We start from the raw sequence: 20,549 nt of genomic DNA, 5'->3' as shown, positions 1-20,549 counted from the left end.
AGGACTTGCATCGCGTTTAGCTTTCAGTATATGCGATAGCTGGACTGAGCGGAGAATTTGCGACAGAGCTATAAAACGGCGATACCTTGGATTGTTTAACACGTACGGCTTCTGCACCTTCGTCGACGCGTTGGTATATCCGGCAATAAACTATTCAGTCCAGTCTGCAGCTGCTGCCGCGTCCCGATTCTGAATAAGTAAATCAGATTAACAAGGGCACGGAGTATATATATCGGCGTCGTTTTACGGCTTGGCAAACATGCCGGTTCAGCTTTACGACGACGAACAACAATCAAGTGCAGGGCCGTTATTAATCCTTCGGTTCATTGATCAAACAACTCAGGACCGCGTTTGGAGCCGATGCGGTCTTTGGGCCCAACGAAGAGAACGCGAATTATGAATTGGAATTAGAAACCTCTCGGTGCAGGGGCCGACAGTCGGCAGGTGACAGTCTATCGCGTGTCCCCACTCGACCCTCTCATCGTCGGCTGTTACGTCAATACACACAATCGGATGGGATCATCTCTCAAGCGCCCAACATCGCCAGGGCGTGTGCCCATCGTCAACAGTGAAAGTTTCCGTCGATCATCCCGACCACCGAGCGGTAAAAACGGTATAAAAACCGGCAAACTGATCATCGAAGGCACACTCATCTCTCAGCGTGTCCCGAATCAAGCACAAAATGCGCGTCTTTCTCGTGAGTATAATAATACAACATTCACAATTGTTAGTAAAAAAAATTCTTCAACAACCAACGTTTAACTTTTCAGCTCTGCCTCTTGGCCGTCGGCGCCTTCTCCAAAGAAGCCGACAAGAACAATTCGAGACGTAGCGCCTACGTCGACGCCTCCAGCAGCTCATCCGCGGACATCATCTCCAGCAACTCTTACCCTACAAGGTACGCCGACAGCGGAATCATCAGCAACGGTTACAGCAGCGGACTCGTCGGCAACGGCTACAACACCGGACTGATTAATACCTACGGCAGTGGAATCGTCGGCAACGGCTACAGCAGCGGAATCGTCGGCAACGGCTACAGCAGCGGAATCGTCGGGAACGGCTACAGCAGCGGAATCGTCGACAATGGCTACATCAGTGGACTCAACAACGGTTATGCCAGCGGAATCATCGCCAATGGCTACGGCAACGGATTCGTCAACAATGGCTACGGTGTCTACAACGGTGGATTGTCCAACACCATCGTCGGAGCTCGTCAAGTGTCGAGCAGCGCTGAGCCGATCACAGGAACAGTGATAAACCGAGTCGTCGAAGTCGGAGTGCGAGTTCCACACCCGGTCGAAGTCACGAGGACGGTTCCAGTCCGCGTTCCTCAGTTAGTACCAGTGGAGTACAGACGTCCGGTCCCGGTTCCTGTGGCCCAGCCGGTTCCCGTTCAGGTGACCAGGTCTTACCCAGTGCCCGTCGACAGGCCCGTTCCCGTCTTGGTCCCTCAAGCAGTCCGCGTTTCGTACCCGGTACCGGTTCCAGTCGCAGTTCGTCAAGCCTACGGAGTCCCGGTTGCCGTCGAGGCAAATTCCGCCCTTAACTCCGGTGTCGTCAGCTACGCTGCACCCTTCGCTAACTTCAACTCAGGAATCGGATCTTACGTGGGTCAGAACTCGATTGGACTCGCTTCTGCAGGCTCGATTTCCGGACTCGCCAGTGACAGCTACAGGAGCTCGGGATACTCCGGAGTCCAGAGTTCGTACGTTGCTGGGAATTCTGACAGAGCGGGATACACTTACAACGTACCCAGCAAGAAGTGGTAGAGAAATGATTACCTTTGAACGAGGCTAATAGAAATACGAACCCTTGTAGATCATTATATATATATATATATGTATTGTAGTATGTCATATGTGCACCTGGAATAATTAAGAATTTTATTTTCCCAACATCGTGGTTATACCGTCTCTTCATTTCCTTCCCGCATTCGCTTGAAGCAAAATAAAAAAGCTTCGACCGTTTCACAATTTGTCAACGCTCGTGGACGGTTCCGCTCTGATCAACGCCACCCGGGAGTTGAGAAGTTCAAAGTTGGAAGTTTTAATTCGGTTTCGTCGGAGCGAACTCGGCCGACTCAAACCGGAAATGTGCTTCCGCGAAGCGGCGTGTGACACTCCAGCTTCCGACCGTCATCATCGTAATCGCACCCCCAGCCGTAGAAGATGTACGTGCCCATTTCATGTGGGTTCGTCGTCCACGGGGTTCTCGAGACGCCGGCTTAACCCTGCGCAACATCCCTGATCCGCATCTCCATCACCATGAGTCACGCACTATTTTACGACTTTCGGCAGGCGTCGAATTAGCGCGAAAACCTCCCCTCGATCCGGACTTCCCGACTTTCATCCCCCTTTCCGAATTCGTTGATTCTCTTTCTCCCTTACGCTTCTCCTTCTTCTCCTTCTTCTTCTTCTTCTTCTTATTATTATTATTATTATTATTCGAGGGAGAAATGAACTGATAGTCTTTGGCGAGAATTAAATTCTCGCTATCCAACCCTCTCATCCCTCGGACTGTACATTATATTACGTAAGGTAAGTAATTGGCGTCGTTAATCTAATTGGAAGGATTTATAAGTTGCAGGTGTAAATTTATTCCCATAAGATATATTATCCCGCTTAATTACGTACATTCCAACGTACGTGTTTCTATGGAGGCTTCATGCCCCGTCGCTTTATGCCCTGCACCTCTCTCCGTACGTAACGTGTAACGTCGCTGAACGAGACGGAAACCTACGAGGAGATTTATTTTATCGAATTTCTAATGACACACGGATATATTTCACCTGGCATCGGATGGTTACAAATACAGGAATATTATTCCTCGCTCTCACGCTCATTTCGAAAAACAAAATTCTTGTCAAAGGTAAAATAAAAGTCAGTAATTCCTCTCTCGAAATGACTGAGACAGAAATACTTCCATTTAATAACAATTACTAAATTATTGTTCTTCATTTGAACAAAGTTCAAGCTTCACTGCACGAAAGTCTTGCGTGTTTCCTTCTCGTTGTGCAGCGAAATTATACCTAGTTTATCTCTCGATGTCACCGACCGCTGAATTCTTTGCAAAAATTCACTGATAACAAAAGATTTGCAAGAGTGCTTTCGCGGTTCGAAACCTTTTTTTCGCTTATTTAATTTGAAAAATTCACATTTATCGACTAATTAACTCAACGTTCTGAAGCAATGAAAAATCAAAGTTTTCATTATATTCTTTGGAAATAGTCGGAACAGCCTGTAAACGGCGCAGCTATGGAAGCGTTTTACCGTTTCTGCAAAAGTGAAAAGGAGAAAGATTGGATGTGGCGGTGATAAGAGAGGGAGAACCAACGGAAGAAGCAACGTTGATCGTCGGATGTCATAATCGTCGATCCTTGTACGTCGCAGAGTCTTCCTAACACACCTGTCTGTCGAGCGAACCGGATGTCGAATCGATTCACGTCGTCATCCATCATTTAACTCGACACGCGCGTTCCGCTGCCTGCTGCGGACGAACTTGTCCTCTTCATTAGTCGTTCGGAAAAAAAAGAGGTGCGTCATTTAGGGTGGATTGATTTTTCCGCCCGTTGTTCGGCAATTTTGCGAAGGGATATCAGCGCAAGCCGCTCTTATAATACGGATAACGAATGTGTGGCTTTTTTCTTTTATCGCCGATTCTAATCGTGCTGCGAAAATATAAAATACACGTGATATGCAAATCAACGATAAACACGCGTGTCTCGTTAATTCAGGTCTCAGCTCTTGGCATACCTCTGCTATATATCGTATAATACACAGAGCTGAATTGAATAAGGCTGCACGAACTTCCGGTCTGCGCGGGTACCAACAGCCCAACCTTAAGACGCGAAGCGATGATCGATAAGAATTTTGATGGTACCATGGGGGCATGGAAGCATGGAAGCATGGAAGCATGGAAACATGGAAGCATGGAAGCTCCGCATGAGACCGGTATTCTAATTTCCATTTCCGTTTCCATGACTCATTGGTACGAATTGATTTTCTCTACCTAGTATCTAGGTATTACAGTTTTACGGTGGTCATAAAGTCTAACCAAGTTTCCAGAGTTCAACGGGCACGTGAACGACCGGCATAAATATCTCTTTGTCTTGCAAGACTGGAGAGGAGTCACGTCGTCTTATCCTTGCCAGTATTGGTACCTATATAGTCCTGGAAGTGCGTAGTTGTCAGGTTTACAGTACTCGTTACTCGAGCATTAGCCTGAGTGCCCGAAACGTTGAGAAAATTACCGTAGAGTCGGTCGAAAGTTTTATCAATTTTTTCAATCGCCGCTACCGGGATTTAAGGAAATCATCATCGCCATGAATTTCTCCTCGCCAAAATAAATACGCAATTTATCTGAGGGGAAAATCGTGAAATCGGTGCGGAATGCGACATAATAGAAAAGACCGGAGGCATCCCCCACCCCTATTGTCATCTCGACGGGAGGTTTTAGCGCGTATTTTGTTCCCCCAGCTAATCCCTTAATCGGCCAAGCTTCCGTTTCCCATTTATGCGCGCGAATAGTAGCAAGAAGATTGGTTTCCGCTAAGCGGTGCCGCAAAAGAAATATGCCTAAAACGCGCAAATACCGAAGTCCTATTTTCTCTCCAATTCCGACGGAGAAAACTGCTGAGAATTTTCCACGTATTTCACCGTTTATTTATTTATTTATTTATTTATTTATTTATTTGTAAAATCGAGCGAACCAAAGACGACGTCTGACGCGTTATACGTTCGTGATTATAATTAATTCTCGACTTTTTCATCCTCGCGTTACAAAAGCGGCTCTCGCCTTTTGTCACTCCGGCGCCTTTTGTCACACGGTGGTAATTATTGCGGTTCGTTAATGGTAGTTCGATTCCGTCATTAGAGGCTCGACTCGCGCTTTGTCCAGGGTGCAGCCTGAAGCGTGTGGATATTTTATTCCGTCTGCTTGAGGTAGTTCGTACGCTCGAATCAGTACACTTTTCTCATTAATTCCGTACGCAATAATCGTTTATTGGATATTAATGATTTTTACCTATTCGTGTGCTGAGAGAATTTCCTTCAAATCTGCCGAAAAAAATCTTGAAACTATAAGCAATTGCTCAGATATGAATTTTTCATTTCAAAGAATTTCAAAATTCAGAAGAAAAGGCTGATTTTATTCGGTCAACTATTTTCCACAACTTCACAGGGACACAATTTTTTCATAATGTTTTGCTGTCCAATATTCAATTTTCGAAGATAAAAAAAAATGGCAGTATTCGACTGAGTGTTAGAAGAAAAAAAAAGTTGAGTGTAACGATAAGATTGTAGGAAATAGTTGGCTAAACGAAATAAGCCAAGGTAGAATGGAATCGATCGAATCCGATAGATTTTTCTCAATTTTAAAAAACTTTAAAATGAAAAATTCATATCCAAACTATTGCTTATAATTTGAAGATTTTTTTCGGGAGCTTCAAACGAAGTTCTCTCACCTCATGGGTAGATAAATGATAGTATATATATATGAACTACCTTGAACAGCGAATCCTCGCCTGAAAATCACGAGAAATATTCGCATTAGGTTGCGAATTTCGTATTTCATAAAATTGGTGCAATTTTTTGACGCTGCGTAAACCGCTCGAAACGGGGTTTGCAGCCCCTTATGCTGTGCTCGGATCATCTGGAATTGATTAAACGGGTTCACCCCGTAGGCACTGCAGCAGTTTGACAGCCGGCGAGACGAGAGTCCCTCTCGACAACGGCGTGTGACGTCGCGTGTCCTGGACACCAAGGACCCCTTCGCGATATCCCCTCCAATCCAAACATCCAACCAATTTCCCTCCCTCCTCGCTCGAATTATTTTTCTCGTATGCCGACCTACAGCGTATAAGCCCGATTATATTTCACCGACGTTTTATTTTCTTTCGGGTGCGAATATTAAATACCGTTCTGCTCTCGTTGCGTCAGATTTTTCTGTACCGAGTATGATTAGAAAATTGGCAGGATCAAAACTCGCTTCGTATAGAAATAAATTTGGTTAACATCTAACGATCAATATTGGCCTTTTTTTTTTATTCCGATTCTTTTTTCTCTTCTTTCTTACTTTTCACGTTACAATCGTATTACCTTTTTTTTTTAATCCAAAACTGACATTAGACTAGTCGCATGATAGATTTCATTGAACGGAGAAGCTGAAATATTTCGTCAAGTAATCATCTTTCCTTCGAAGAACTATTTATTTTCATCGAATTACAGCATGTCCGTATAACTTTTACCGTATTAATTTCTGTGTCAACTCTCGATAATCAAAACCGTCAAAAGAAAGAAAAACACGAAGAAAAACACCGAGGACAAATCACTCTCTTCTCTTTCTCTCTCTCTCGATATTCCAGAAGGTGTATGGTACATAAATCTGAATTAATTTCATCCCCCGGATTTAATATCGAATATACATATATATATATTCAGAGGGATTTACATTATATTATTTTTCCTCAAACCGAATAACTTATAATAATAAAAACGATTCGCATCGACCATATTTTACTCCAAACGGCAGCGATCGTTTCATAAAGTTTCTACGCACGGTTGAAATTGTTTCATAAATTTTCGTTTATTGTCCTTGAATTAGTTGAACAAATGGAATACATTTCGTTCGACAGTCTCGCCGAAAAATTTCCCGTCTTCATTGGTTCCAACAAAGATTTCGATCCTCTTCCAATATGGGATTAACCGGTTGGCTGGTATTGTATCATAAACGTACAAAAAAAAAAAACCAAAAAAACTGTACCAATCCTGGTATTGTATCGTATGTGTACAAACTTGAATAATTTTTTCAAATTTCAATCTATTTGGACGAGAATTTGGATACAAATGTTTTTAGGTATGCTCCATTCGACTAATCAATCAGATTTATTAAACTCAAAATCCTAACCTGAAAATTACCCAAATCATATATAATTATTCTACACTCTTTGAAGTAGATACTTTTTGAGTGATCGTATGATTGTAAAATTTTTACTCCAAGGTTTTTTGGGTTGCCAATTATGAATCCGCTATCTAAGGAATGAAATTCTAAATGGCGGACAATGAAATGTAAATAAACAAAAATAACAATAATGAATTTTTAGGAATTTACATTTTAGCGTTTACGCTCTTCGGATCTATCATTTGAAATTCATGAATCTGACATTGGATTTGTATTTGTATTATTGAGAAATGGAGAAGCTGAAAAATTTCACCCTCAACCTTTATTTTTCATTCCTTCAGGGGGTTGCGGAATGAAAATCGAGTTCAGGAATGGAATGAGCGTCCCTAAAATCTCCAAATTCACTCATTCATTCAAATTTCACTCTCAAGCTTTATTTTCACCCCTTTAACACGATGCAAAGTAAAAACTAAGTTCAAAAATGAAATCGACACCACCAAAAACCCCCTCTAAAACAGATTTCGTATATACATTCTTAAAGAATATGTTTCCACCAGTTTTGGCACAAGAGCTCAAAAACACCCTGTCAGTAAACGGGTCAACAAATCTCCTACAATATACAAAATAAAATGAAACCAAAGACTAACATGGATGAGAAACTGCATCTCCCGATGAAATAGATATCCTTATATCCAAAGCTGGATCGACGTCTCCACCGCAATCATTCGTACATACCTGACGTGCCAGGAAGGTCATCGAGTCACCTTACGGCGAATATTATACATATATGTACACACAGAGATCGCGATCGCGATCGCAAAGAGTGACGAAGAGTAGAGTAGAGGAGAGGAGAGGAGAACTGCGCGTGTCGTTCGCGCACCTTTAACACACACCTGACGATGATTCGACGGTAGTGAGCGGCGTTGAAGTGAGCGGAGCGGCGTCGGAGGAGACGTTGGTGGGGGGGTGCGCGGGGCGTCGGGGAGGGGGATGAAAGCGTCGCCGTCGATCGTTCTCGGCGTGCCGGAGGAGGGAGGGGGGAGAGGGAGGGGGGAATCGAGTCTGGCAACCGGCTCGCGTCAGTCGAGCCGTGCGCTTCCACCGCGGCAGAGCAGCTGTCGGAGCGGAAATTTCGAGTCCTCGGAAGCTGCCGCGCGCGATTGTTTTTTCATTAGCCCTCGTGGAACTCGTCGTCGGTGGTCGTAAACGACGAACGGGCTACGCGATAATTTACATTCGAATATACCGATTGATCGTGTTTTTTTTTTTTTTTTTTTTATTGTTCGTTCGTTCGCTGCACGTTATTCGCGGATTATTTCACCTGCTGGCTGAGGCTTCTTTCGGTGAGAAAGAAAGAACGAAAGAAGGGGGAACTGATTGCGAGAAGACGAGACGAGACGAGACGAGACGAGACGAGACGAGTAAGAGTCAGGCGTCCCCTTCTTTTCATCTTCTTCTTCTTTTTTCTCTCCTCCTCCCAGGACGACGACCTCGCCCCCCCCCCCCCCCCCCCCTCCCCCGTTGTCCGAGTCTTCGCCGGCTAATTCTTTCCTTCTTTCTTTCGTACTAATAACAGTGTGTGTGTATACATTGTATGTGACAAAGTGATTGTGTTAATCCTGTGATTCCTCGGCAGGTTAGATATACGTATATACATATATCTGTAATGTATGTATACTAACAGGAGAACCTAAACTTGTTGTTGTTCGTCAACGAGTGAAGAGCAAAGGTTTTGCGTGTTTACCGATCTGAAACGGTGAGACTGACCGGTAAGGGTAGGTAACAGGTGTACGCATTTTACGTGTCGTCGATCCGGGGAACGGGAAAAAGGCTGCGATAGATAAGCGCGGCATGATAGTATAAAATAATCTGTGAGGTGTCTAGGCGACAGGTGTCGGTGTCGGTGGGGGTGGTGGAAGGTGATATGGGGGCAGTGCAGCGGCGGAGGTCGGCGGGGGTGGCGGTCTGAACTCGCTACGAAGTTGAGATATGACGATAGCGAGCAACATTGTCGTCGAGTGGCTGAGGTCCTTGCACCTCGGTCAGTACTCGGAGTCTTTCATCGACAACGGGTACGACGACTTGGAGATATGCAAGCAGATCGGGGACCCGGATCTCGACGCCATCGGCGTCTTCACTCAGGCCCACAGGGCCCGGCTTCTGCAGTCGGTGAAGACCCTGAGGGAGGAGGGCGCAGCCAGCGTCTACTTCACCCTCGAGGAGACGAGCGACTGCCTCTGCAGCGACAACCTCAGCTCAAAGTCCTCGAGGACCTCCTCCGAACGCCCCCCCAGCGAGAAGGACGGGCAGCTGCAGCGCGCTTCTCCCACCGCAAGTTCCTCCAGCGGGGGGCAGGAACTCGCCAAGTTCAACGACGAGTACGAGGAGGGCAAGGCCGAGCTCGTCAGGATACCGAGAATACAGCTGAGGCTTCTCATTCAGGAAAAACTCAGGCACGACGGCATTCGACTCGCCTCTCAGCCCTACACCACTCCGGTGAGTATTTTCACGGATACCTGTTACCTGGGATTTTAAGGGGGCGCCCTGCTCGATTTCCACCTTTACGTTCTTGGCCAAAACAGGCAAGAACAGGGCTCGACAGCCCCGTAAAGAAATGGCACCGAAAACTACGAAATCGAAATAGTAAATTCTTAGTTTTCGTGTCATTTTTTTTATTTCTGAATCAAATAAAAATCAATGGGAGTCTTTTTGTTCGGAATTGTGTATAGAATGGGACCGTTAAGCATCTGCTTAACAAAACTATGGAGGAATCTTTATGTTGCATAGAATTTTTTCTTGCCGTTGCAAAATTATTTCAGTGCATTTTGCTTCGCCTGGTTTACTGAATTTTTTGTTACTGATTGCATCCTCATCTATCACGAACGAATTTCCGCTCTCGGCTAATCGTCGTTCGTGTTAACCCTTGTTACACATGAAAGAAACAAAGCTTCTTCCAAACTTTTATCCCCCTACGTGCGAAAGTCTCTGAAATGAATTTTTAGTCAAAAGATTGTAAAGTTATAAACTTTCTCATCTTTTGGGGTTTGGGCATTTTTTGTCTTGGAGAATGTTGCCTTGTTGAAAAACAAAAAAACAATAGCAATTATTGCAGCCTACCAACTTCCGTATAACTTTCTTTAAGAAAATCTATGAAAAATAGTATCGTGCATACAAAAACCAATAGAATCGATATCCCCGATGTTCTTTCTCCCGTACAGCAACGACGACTACGACGACGACGACGACGATGATGACGACGATAACAGCAACGACCCCGGTTATACAGCTAAGAGATATAGAAACGGACGAAAAGATCGTTAGCTTATCTCGGCACTCGCATGGCGGTCGTATATGCACACATACACCATGCACCACCGTACACCATACACCTGTAATAGGCTATACCTATAGTCGATGTCGTACATTATACACGGCCATAAGAACCCATATCCACCAACCTGCGCGTATCCATGTAAAACGTATCCATCCAGCTACCTCTGCTCTGCTCTCTGCTCTCTGTGCTCGGGGGCAAATCGGCGAACTACGCACGCCCTTCGACATGCGACATAGACGTGCACGCGTGTATTCGTGTTCGGCGAATGTATGCGCGCACATTAAACACATTACACGTAGTTAGAACGCGGATATAATCCATGTAGTGTGTGCTCAACGCCTTTCGATAAGGATTATACGGGCATACAGTGCGTGTGTGCAGGGTAGGCGTATAATCGTTGGACGATCGCTTCTCGTGCAGGGTGTAAAAAACCACTAGCTAACACTTTACCCTGGCGATGCGACGCCAACCACCCCCTCCCCCTACGTGTATCTGGGATTAGTTATTCGATCGATCGCAGGTGGATTACGTGTACCTGTATATATACAAGGTTAGGTATACGTGGCCAGATCGGCGAATTCATCTCTGCTTCTTCATCTTGTATTAAATTTTAACAGATCGAATTTTCATCTTCTCGTTTTACTTTTCTGGTTTTGAATATTAATTTGGAATTGTATTTTATGAAGGTATTACTTTTCTTCCGGGTTTAATCTTGAATCGTTCACCATCGTCGCGTTCAGTGATTTCAATTCATCGATTATTTTCCAATTCATTAACTCGCACCGCCAGAATGAATTGTCATCATCATTACTATCTACATCGTGTTTCGTATATTCAAAGTCTATAATTATGCGACGATTAGACGGGGCGCATTTTCCAACCTGTTTCAAACCGAACCATCCGATAACATCCCGCTGCTTGACGTATCTTCACGCCTACAGGATATATACAACACCCCTGTCCTCACCCTCTGCGGCACATACCGACTCGCCTGTGTCTGTATGTAACGTAGTTACATACACGCACGTATCCACCTCTCTCCCCTTGACTCTCGAAATTACTTCTCCTCCGCCACGTATTCCGCGAATGAACGAATTCAACCCCTGCAGGACGATGTACATACATATACATATAAATAGGGTGGGCCAAAAAAACTGACTATTTTTTCTTTTCGTTAGTCACCGTGAAAATATCCTTCAAGATGAACAAAATTTCTTTAAAAGTTTGAGCTCTTAATATTAATATTATTTATTAATATTTAATCCGTTGTTGAGTAATAAACTTCCAAAATAAAATAAATAATTTTCCTGTGCTATTTAAACAGGAAATGGAAAATTGCAAATAGGCATTTAGAGCTCAAACTTTTACAGAATTTTTATTTCGTCATCTTGAACGATATTTTCACGGTGACGAACGAAAAAATAGTGATTTTTTTTCTTTTTTTTTTCATTTATTCAAGTTTATATATTTCTGAACGTTTGCTTGTTGATTATTATTTTTTTTATGCAACGATGACAAGGGCAGACGTCGATATCGATATAATAAATCGAATTAATTGTTTCCACCCAGACGACGAGGTACGAATACTCGCATAACGTAACACCTGCACCGAGTCTACAGGTATTCGGAATCCCAGACATAACTTATATGAACCCAACCCAAGCCAACCTCTGGCTTAGCAGCCGCACGCAACTTCGATGCACGTACAAAATCTTGTCTCTCCCCTCTTTTTCCTTCAGTCGAGTTAAACAGCAGCCGTGGTGGTCCAGTCAATCATTCTTCTTCTTCTCTCATCCTTCTGCAGGGACTGCCGTGCACACGCGTGTCAGACGTTTGTATGAAGTCTGACGATGCCACGTTTCACGTCCCCCTCCAGAGACTGCATTTCTTTCACATATATGTGTCCGACACGTACGTATACCTACGTGCAACCAAATTTTGCACTCTGGTTTCGAGGAACAAGCTGTCGTTCCTTACGTTGTCGTCCTTCGATCCCACCATTCGACGCTGAAGCTAGCAGCCAAAGTCAGCATTCAAATCTTTGAAATTTTTCGGAAATAGATTCGAGGGGGCTTCAGGTATTTCACTAAATTTTCATTTTCGGACTTCGCTTTTTACCACCTTATTTTACCGTTTGCCTCCTAATTATGGCTCCTCCTATCCCAATTCTTCGTCTCATCTCACCCATTCAAGTCCAAGGCAATGAATCCATGGTATAATACAAGACCACTGTAATAATCCTCCACGTTCAATGACAAATTTTCTCTTCCGATCGTCGCAACGCTATAAAGGAATTTCTACGTAATCCCATCGTTCGTTTTCGTGCCTCCCTATTTTCCCATTGCTAAATTGCTCGTGTTTCTACGGCTGTATGGGTATAAGCGTATCGCACCCACCTTCCAGGTCTATGGGTGTATGGGTGTGGGTATAAGAAACTATCCCCAATTCTCTGTGTAAGGAGCTCCGGCCGCAGGGTGTTAAGGGTTGATATAGACGCGCCGCCGAATGGACCCGGTCACTTATATCGCCGGTCGAACTAATCTCTCGCGGTGCTTCCAGACTCAGGCCGACTGACCCTCGCTGCCCTCGGGGGGATATAAGGCGTGTAACATGTATACCTACACCTATACCTAATACCTAATACCTAATACCTAAATATGGGAAACCCGACGCACCGATGCCATGTGGGTGTGATACAAAAGAAAGTTTGTCCTTATTTTGAAAATGTCAGTCACTTTGTCGGAAGATGGTTGGGAAATTGAAGGGGAGGGGGAAGGGATACGATCATTGTTTTATTTTGGTGGGGGTGAAAATATAGAAGGATGAAAAAAAAATTTTAAAGAAGCGAAAACTTCACTTGTATAGAATTGAAAAATGTTTGAAAGTCAAATAAAGTTGAAGGAAGTTAGAGAATAGACAGACTGGAATCGTACATGTTTTGATTTTTCTACAATATTTTTTCATTCTGTATTTCAACTTTTTATACTTACAATTTGCTATATTATACATTTGCTCTTTCCACGTATTAAAATTTTATGAATCAGATAATCTGGTCCTTCTATCAATCGACGATTCTAGCTTTTTACCCCCGCCCTTTTATTTTTATTTTCTTGCTTTTTTTTTTGCTTATTTATTAATTTATTTTTTCATCCCCGTACGTGCATACCTACTACGTTGATATAATATCCTACCTTTGCGAGTTTTTCGAGTTGTGCAACTTCGATCTTGCCAATTGCCTATACTTTATATCTACTGCAGATCCCCCGCGTTTTACTGTAAGCGAATCAGCAACGTGGGTTTGTATCACGGATACATAGATCCTTATATATATGTATATAGAGAGAGACTCGATCCTACCTCCGCATGTGTATCAAACGCATACCTGCACAGGTTACATACGTACTTCTACGGTAATAGCGTTTAAATATTTGAGTGAATGTTCAATCGATATCCCCTGGACTGCACGGCTATATCGGGGTAGCGGCAGGGAATGTAAGGGGAGGTAAAGGAGAAAGAGGAGGAAACGCTTCATGAAATATCAAAACCGGGGAATGAAATATTTTTTCCTTTCTCTCCCTCTGTCGAGTCCGAGGTTTTTTTTTTTATTTTTTTTCTTTTCTTTTTCTTCCCCTTCTCTCGGGGAAACGGGGATGGCGGGTTGGTGTTACGTTCTTCTCTCTACGTGAAGACGAATGAGATATATGATGAATACGTGGGCGGGTAAATGAACAAGAATGATTTTTCAATAAACACATCCGGCTTTTTTTATTACACTTTTGAATTTCATTTCCGTGGTTTTGGAAACTACAGTAGTTTGATTCCAATGATGTAGCTCTCGTAGGTGGAAAATTTTTTCAAGAGGATGAGAAGAGAGTGGCGAAATTTATTGCGAAAATTTAAAACACTGCGATGCAGTTCTATCGGCTTTGGATCGCATCGCGTCGCGTATTTCTGCATTCCGCTATTCGATCGCTATTCAAACGTCAAGTTAAGCTTGGGAGTCGCGCCAACCGCGGAATTACAATAACTATATGGCCAGCCTTGGTGCTGCAGCGACTCTCGGCGAAATGCAGTTTCCGCTCCTGCATCGCTGCGAGTCGTGGATCGGAGAGGAGGGGAAAGGAGAGGAGAGGAGAGGAGAGGAGTCCGAAGGATCTCTGCTACGAGTCTGGCTCTCGATCTCCCTCCACTCCCATATCGCGGTTCTTTTTCTGCCTCCTTCGTCTCCTTCTTCTTCTTCTTCTTCTTCTGCTATGCAGGGATAAGAAGAAGAAGAAGAAGAAGAGGGTGGCCGAGGAAGACCGACGATTACCGAAGGTGATCCTCTCGCTTCCTTGACATTCCTGCGCCGCGTGAGACCCCCTCACTCTTTATATCCTCGAGCTCCTCTTCGTCGTGGTGCAGCCTACTAGGTGGCTAGGACGTTGTCCCCTGTGAATCGTTGCAGGTTTTGCCTTCTCCGTTGATAGGACTAAACGAGATTACTGCACACAGAGGATGATAAACTGTGCAGCGGGAATAACAGGACTCGTATGGATTACGCTGCGTCTTCCTTTTTCATTTCGACTTCTTACGCTTCTCAGTCCTTCATTTTTTTCTCTTTCCCTTGATCACCGAGTGTCTTGTATATCCGACGTGGAAACTCGATAAGCTTTCCTCGTATTCTCTTGCCTATATATACATATATGCAACACGTTGCAAAGGTACCTGAGAATGATCTCACGTTGCAGAAACGCGATGCAGCAATTCATTTCTGTCAATGCTGACGATGCGCTATACTCAGGTTTATAGCTACACGATAATTCTGGAAAAAGTCGATCGCTTATTCGCTTGACGATATTCGCTGCTAGGACCTGTAACTGCGAGTACGAAGTACCTACATGAAATACATTCATGTATCTTGCGCTGGAGCTGTTAACACCGAGAGAAGAAGAAGAAGAAGAAGAAGAAGAAAATCTTTCGAGACTCCTCGCAGCTCTTAGTGATCAGAGGCTGCAGTTGCGGATCCTCGGCGAGGGGAGGGAGGATCGCGAAGATCCTTCGGGTTCCCACGTGGACCTGCGGAGTGGAAAAAGACTTTTGCTCGCTCGGCCTGTGAGCAGTTGGCCAGCCAACTAGCCCGCCTGACTGCCTTCCCGGCGTCCTTTCAACCTTACGTTAGCTGCAGGGTTTAACAAGGAAGGTCGTATTGGAACGGTTCTCCTCCTCCGACTAGCAGTGTGCAGTAGGAACTTACTACAAAGCCTGGCAAGCTGCGAATAGAAGTTGCGAAAAGGAAACGGTCGAATTAGGTATCCCTGCGAAAATTCCTCTCGCCAACCTTCGACGCTGAGCTAAGAAATTTTCAATTTCATTATTAGATCACAGATCAGGTTTCGGGTTTAGACTCGTGCAGATTTTTTTTTTTTTTTTTTTGGGGGAGGGGGGAGGGCAGAGAGGCATAAAATCGCCTTAGAGCCTAATATGACAAATGACGCAGCCCCTGTCGGAGAAACAAGAGATATTACGCACAAGTTCCTTATAAACTTTCCGGACTACTTGGGGATTTTGAAGAAGACGGGGAAAAAAAGAAAAAAAAAAAAAAATGTCTCACGATTTTCCGCGAACGATCTTGATCGTGACATTTCACGGTTACACATAAATTGATCACTGAGATAAAAATACTCGTAATAAATTTTGCGGTTTTTTCTGTCTCTCTGTTTCACTCTTGTATGGGGTATTCCATCCAAACTCGACCAGTGTTAAGCCACGACCATCTCAAAATCGTTTCATGTTTTTTTCTAGCAATCTACTCGGTAAAAAACGTGATCTGAAGTGATTTCAAATTTTTGTTACTAAACCATTTTTTTTTTATAAATATTTGAAGTCGATTGCGAATGCCCATTTTGAAAAATCTGACAAATTTTTCGAAAATTCAGTGAATTACAATACACCAGAATACACAAGACACCCCCAGTTTTGAGGTAAATGTTCGGTTTCACCAATTCGATGATTCGCCACTCTAGTTAGTAAAGATAATTTTGGGTTTAAAAATTTTTAAATTCCGAATTAGGTGATAAAAAATGGAAAAAAAAATTCAGCCGTCATTTTCCTCTACTGGGACTGTATCGTGTCATTCACTGGATTCTTGAGAATTTTTTCAGATTTTTACAAAAGGGCATTCGCAATCGACTTCAAGTATTTATAAAAAATAAACGGTTTGATAAAAAAAAAATTGAAAAAAATTCAGATCACGTTTTTCACCGAGTAAAATGTTAGAAAAAAAGTGACATGATTTTGAGATGCTCGGGGTTTAACGCTGGTCGAGTTGGCGTCGAATACTCCATATATATATACGTGCGTAGTAGGCACATCATCTCTTTTCTCTCTGGCATTCTCGAATGTGGGTGTAAGGCATAATAAGGGAAATAGGCTTATTGTTGGGAAGTATGGCTACGTCTCTTTGTATGTATGCGTATGCATATTACAGTCGTCTTCATTGAAGCGGCAGAGCGGAATGAAAGCGAAGGGGCGATGTCAAGCGTATATCGTGTGTCTTGTTTGGCTATGTGTGTAATACTGTTGTGGTGTGAACGCCATTAGCCCATCTGTCTTCCTCCCTAATGATTACGGCCACGTGACCTGATGGCCATACCGTGAAATAAATAAGGAAGAGGCTTTCCTACCTCCAAATTGACCGCACAAGACCTATAACTCTGGCATTATTATATACATTATATATATATATACATATTGTTATATACACACAGGCTAGGCAAGGAAAATTAATAATTGAAAATAATAATCGAGGCACTGCTTGAATTTTGCATTATTATTTAATCTCAGAATTATTATTTTACTTCCACCAATTACCACTAATTTTGCTGCAAATTTATTGTAGGTATCGAAAAAGATTCATTGAGCGACTGATTTTATCTTTGTTTAATTTCATTTCCAAAATATTGAAAGATTGGTATATTTTATACCGATTGAATAAAGTTTACACTATTTAAATTCGGTAAACAGTTAATTACATTTCATTTCTTTGATTGCGCGTGGCTGCAGCAGAAACCAAGCTAATTAAAGCGACGTATATAGGTATAGTGTGGCGGGCAGAAATTGAGGAGTTTAATCAAGAGAGAGATGGTAAAATTTCTTATTAGCGTTTCTTCTTTCTTTTATTCTCTTATCCATTTTATTTTCTCTTTTGTCTCGATCTTGCGCTTATTTCCTGCCTCCATAGATTTTCTTCTCCATTCACATTGTTATTATTATTATATGAATAAATTTTTGAGAAGCTTGATTCATCTTCATGCGATTAATACATGCGTAACAACAATCCAGGGAGCCTGATGGTGCGTCGGAGCTCCGGGAACGGTGGAAAAGAGAAAGGCACCGAGATCGGAGTGGTTATAAGAGGAATCGTTCCTTAGGAAAGAAAATTTCTCTCTCTCTCTCTCTCTCTCTCTCTCTCTCTAGCGTTGAAGTTCGTTACGACTTACTTGTTCGCCGTGCAGAGGCTAGGCAAAGACTATTAGCATATCGGTAGAAGATTTATCGTCTCGTGGAGCTACCGACGCGCTATGCCGGTTTGCGAAAAGAAACTGAAAAAATCTATCGCGAATCTGCACACGAACGTGCGAGGTACACAAGTTTGTACAATAAAATTGCTACGTATCGACGAGTAGAAATGTTCGAATTGTGCGGAAAGAGGTTCGACCGCGTGTTTCATGTGTTGTTTCATTTTATTTCACGTTTGGGAAGTTTCTCCTTCTTCTTCTTCTTCTTCTTCTTCTTCTTCTTCTTCTGGCTGTTAAAATTTTTATACAAATGCGAATAGCTTAGAGATAAAAATCTTTGCTGCTATTGATAAAAATTAACGATCACTCGTAAACGGTTCAATTTTTTTTTTTAAATGCAAACTAGAAGAAGAAGAAAAACACAAAAAAAAAAAAATGGTTCGCAGAACGTTTCGAAACTTAAACAACGTGCACAGTCTCGAGACAAGTGGAGGAACAATCCTGATCCTTGTGACCGTCTCAAGTTTCAGTCGACGCGTCGCATTCGCGGAGAGTGAAGAAGAGGAAGAAGAAGAAGAAGAAGAAGAAGCAGAAGAAATGGTAGAAGTAGAAGAAGGAGAATAAGTTTCGGGGACCTGGGCGGAATTGTTCTCCGCTTGAGGCTACAATCGTAATACGCGCTAAGAGGAAATAACCTGGTGTACGTCGTCGGTGTAGGTCTCGTGTTGGCATTATAATGCCGCCCACACACACACACACACACACACACACACACCCATGAACATAATATGTACACCATGCCGCTCTGCTACCTCAGCTATGCTGCCATGCCATGCCATGCCGCCTTTAACTACGCTCGAAACCTTTGTTCGAGACAAGCCTTTCCGCTCCTCTCGTCGTCGCACAATGCTCACCGAGCTAGTCTCTCTCTCTCTCTTTCTCCTCCCACAGCGACGATGTAAAATAGACTAAAATAAATAAGTAGGTAAATAAAACCTCCGGAGGAGAGAGAAATTCGATGTCGTTTTTTCACTACATCCTCAATTTATTATTGCTGCTTGCTACGACCTGTTTCAGGGTTATCCAGGTGCCCTGCTCTCCCCCCTTTTCATCCAACTTTGTCGTCTAGTTCAACCCCTTGCAGCACACAGAGTCTCACATGCTATGAGACACCTTTTTGTTTTTTTTTTGTTTTTTTTTGATCGGTTATTCGAGATTTTTATAACTCATTTTTAAGATATTATTGCTGTCATTTTTTATATTTCATTCGACTCCAAGATGTCGGTGTTGACGATTTAAGATCGGTTATGAATATTTCTGTTTCGAGTTTTTGGCATCGTTGAATAGAAATCCGACGTCAAGATTTTTGAATTCGAAATAGAGGGCTGAAAGTATAAAAATTGATCAATTTTTGCTGGAAACAGTGACCTCGAGAAAACCCTTTTATAACCATTTTTCCCAGTAATTTAACTGTAATGAAAAACGAATGTCTCAATGTCAAACACAAATCTCAGTTTTTTAATTATCCAAAATTCAGCACCCATACATCGTAACGAGTCAAAATATACTCATATTTTTTCCAACTTCAAAGTCATTTCGCAGAGGAACCAAACGGAACGACAGTGCATTAATTTATTTCTTTCCCATGCAAGGTGAGAGTTTCGTCAGATTTTTGTCAAATATTTTAGTTATCCTCAGTCCGTATAAGTGATTCTAACATTTCTTCCTCCTACTTATACATATATGTAAGTCCGGTGGGTGGTCATACAATCCCGAGGACGAAATACCTTCTGTAATATAACACAGAGCGCACTGCTACGAGAAGAGTGGCGGCGAGGGGGGGGGGGGGGGGGGGGGGGCAAGAATAAGAGAGACGCGATAGCGTGAGACCTCGTCCTCTTCGTCGGCCGTTTCCCACCCGATTCTTTTTCTTCCTCGTTCTCGTCTTCTTATTCTTGTTTCGACGCGGTCCAGGTAACTCTAATTAAATCATACTTCGGAGCAATCGTCTTCTCGGCTCGTTGTCCCTTCGTATTTCCGTGGCGCGGCATGCAGCCATGAAAACGAACCCTCTATCTCTCACTTTCTCCTTCTCCTTATCCTTCTCGCTTCCTTTTATCTTCCCCTCGATTCTCCGCACCTGCTAATAAATTGGTCCAGAGATATCAATCTCGTTCGACGACGAGAGATGCTGGATCCATCCGCGGCTATAGTCGAGGAATTATGCTGGCGCTATACACACCGCGGGAGGATATCCGATCATCGAAACGCGGATCCTCGACTAATTAAGGTTAACGAGTACCTCCTTCCCGCCTACCTCTCCAATATACATGTATATATGTATTTCCGTATTAGTACGTCCTACGGGATATTCGGTGTTATATGTATAATATAGGCTGACATCGCGACGAAGAACACGATCGGGGAGTTGTGCATATATATATATATATATATACTTCCGTACATCACGCCACATGTCGTGGCCTTTTCATTTGCTATAAAAGTCGAGTGGATAGAGAAAAAAAAATAAAGTAAATGAAAAACAGAAATAACACGAGATGGACGGATAAAATATCAAGAAGAAAAAATAACTTATCGGATTTTACTACCATCCGTTATCTTCTCGCCTATACATCCTCTGTTATATATATATATATATATATTAGGGTGGCGCAAAAAAACCGACTATTTTTTTTTTTTTTTCTTTTTCGAGTCTCGTGTGACAAAATGTTAGTTTTTGATGTTTTAAGAGCTTACTCCAAAGGACAGTTCAAATAAAAAATTATTAAGAGGTTGCTCCACATGTTTAAAAATGTCAG

The 20,549-nt window shown here is 42.9% G+C and overlaps 3 protein-coding genes across 8 annotated transcripts in view; all 3 read left to right on the top strand.

The window, feature by feature from the left end:
• The window catches only part of LOC124408205 (acyl-CoA Delta-9 desaturase-like), a 354,733-nt gene that overhangs the window by 212,481 nt on the left and 121,703 nt on the right, over positions 1-20,549 (top strand). The window lies entirely within an intron of this gene.
• LOC124408204 (FK506-binding protein 5-like) lies at positions 550-1,815 on the top strand. 3 transcript variants are annotated; one of them, XM_046884957.1, is made up of 4 exons: positions 550-697; positions 771-938; positions 990-1,042; positions 1,148-1,815. In XM_046884957.1, exons 1-4 carry the CDS (start codon positions 683-685, stop codon positions 1,767-1,769), a joined length of 858 nt encoding a protein of 285 aa, XP_046740913.1. In that variant the 5' UTR covers positions 550-682; the 3' UTR covers positions 1,770-1,815. The 3 variants fall into 3 exon arrangements, with proteins under 3 accessions (XP_046740913.1, XP_046740914.1, XP_046740912.1); XM_046884958.1 differs by lacking the exon at positions 990-1,042 and having other exon boundaries at positions 771-960; positions 1,144-1,815; XM_046884956.1 differs by having other exon boundaries at positions 771-1,815.
• Positions 8,855-20,549, top strand: part of LOC124408200 — a 114,168-nt gene continuing 102,473 nt past the window's right edge. For all 3 annotated transcript variants that reach the window (XM_046884951.1, XM_046884950.1, XM_046884949.1), the window contains exon 1: positions 8,855-9,393. In XM_046884951.1, coding sequence (XP_046740907.1) covers positions 8,887-9,393 — 507 coding nt within the window. In that variant the 5' untranslated portion in view covers positions 8,855-8,886. The remainder of the gene's footprint in view (positions 9,394-20,549) is intronic.

The sequence above is a fragment of the Diprion similis genome, chromosome 7 (assembly GCF_021155765.1).
Source record: "Diprion similis isolate iyDipSimi1 chromosome 7, iyDipSimi1.1, whole genome shotgun sequence".
NCBI classification, from domain to species: Eukaryota; Metazoa; Arthropoda; class Insecta; order Hymenoptera; family Diprionidae; genus Diprion; species Diprion similis.
This window is presented reverse-complemented; position numbering and strand designations above follow the sequence as displayed.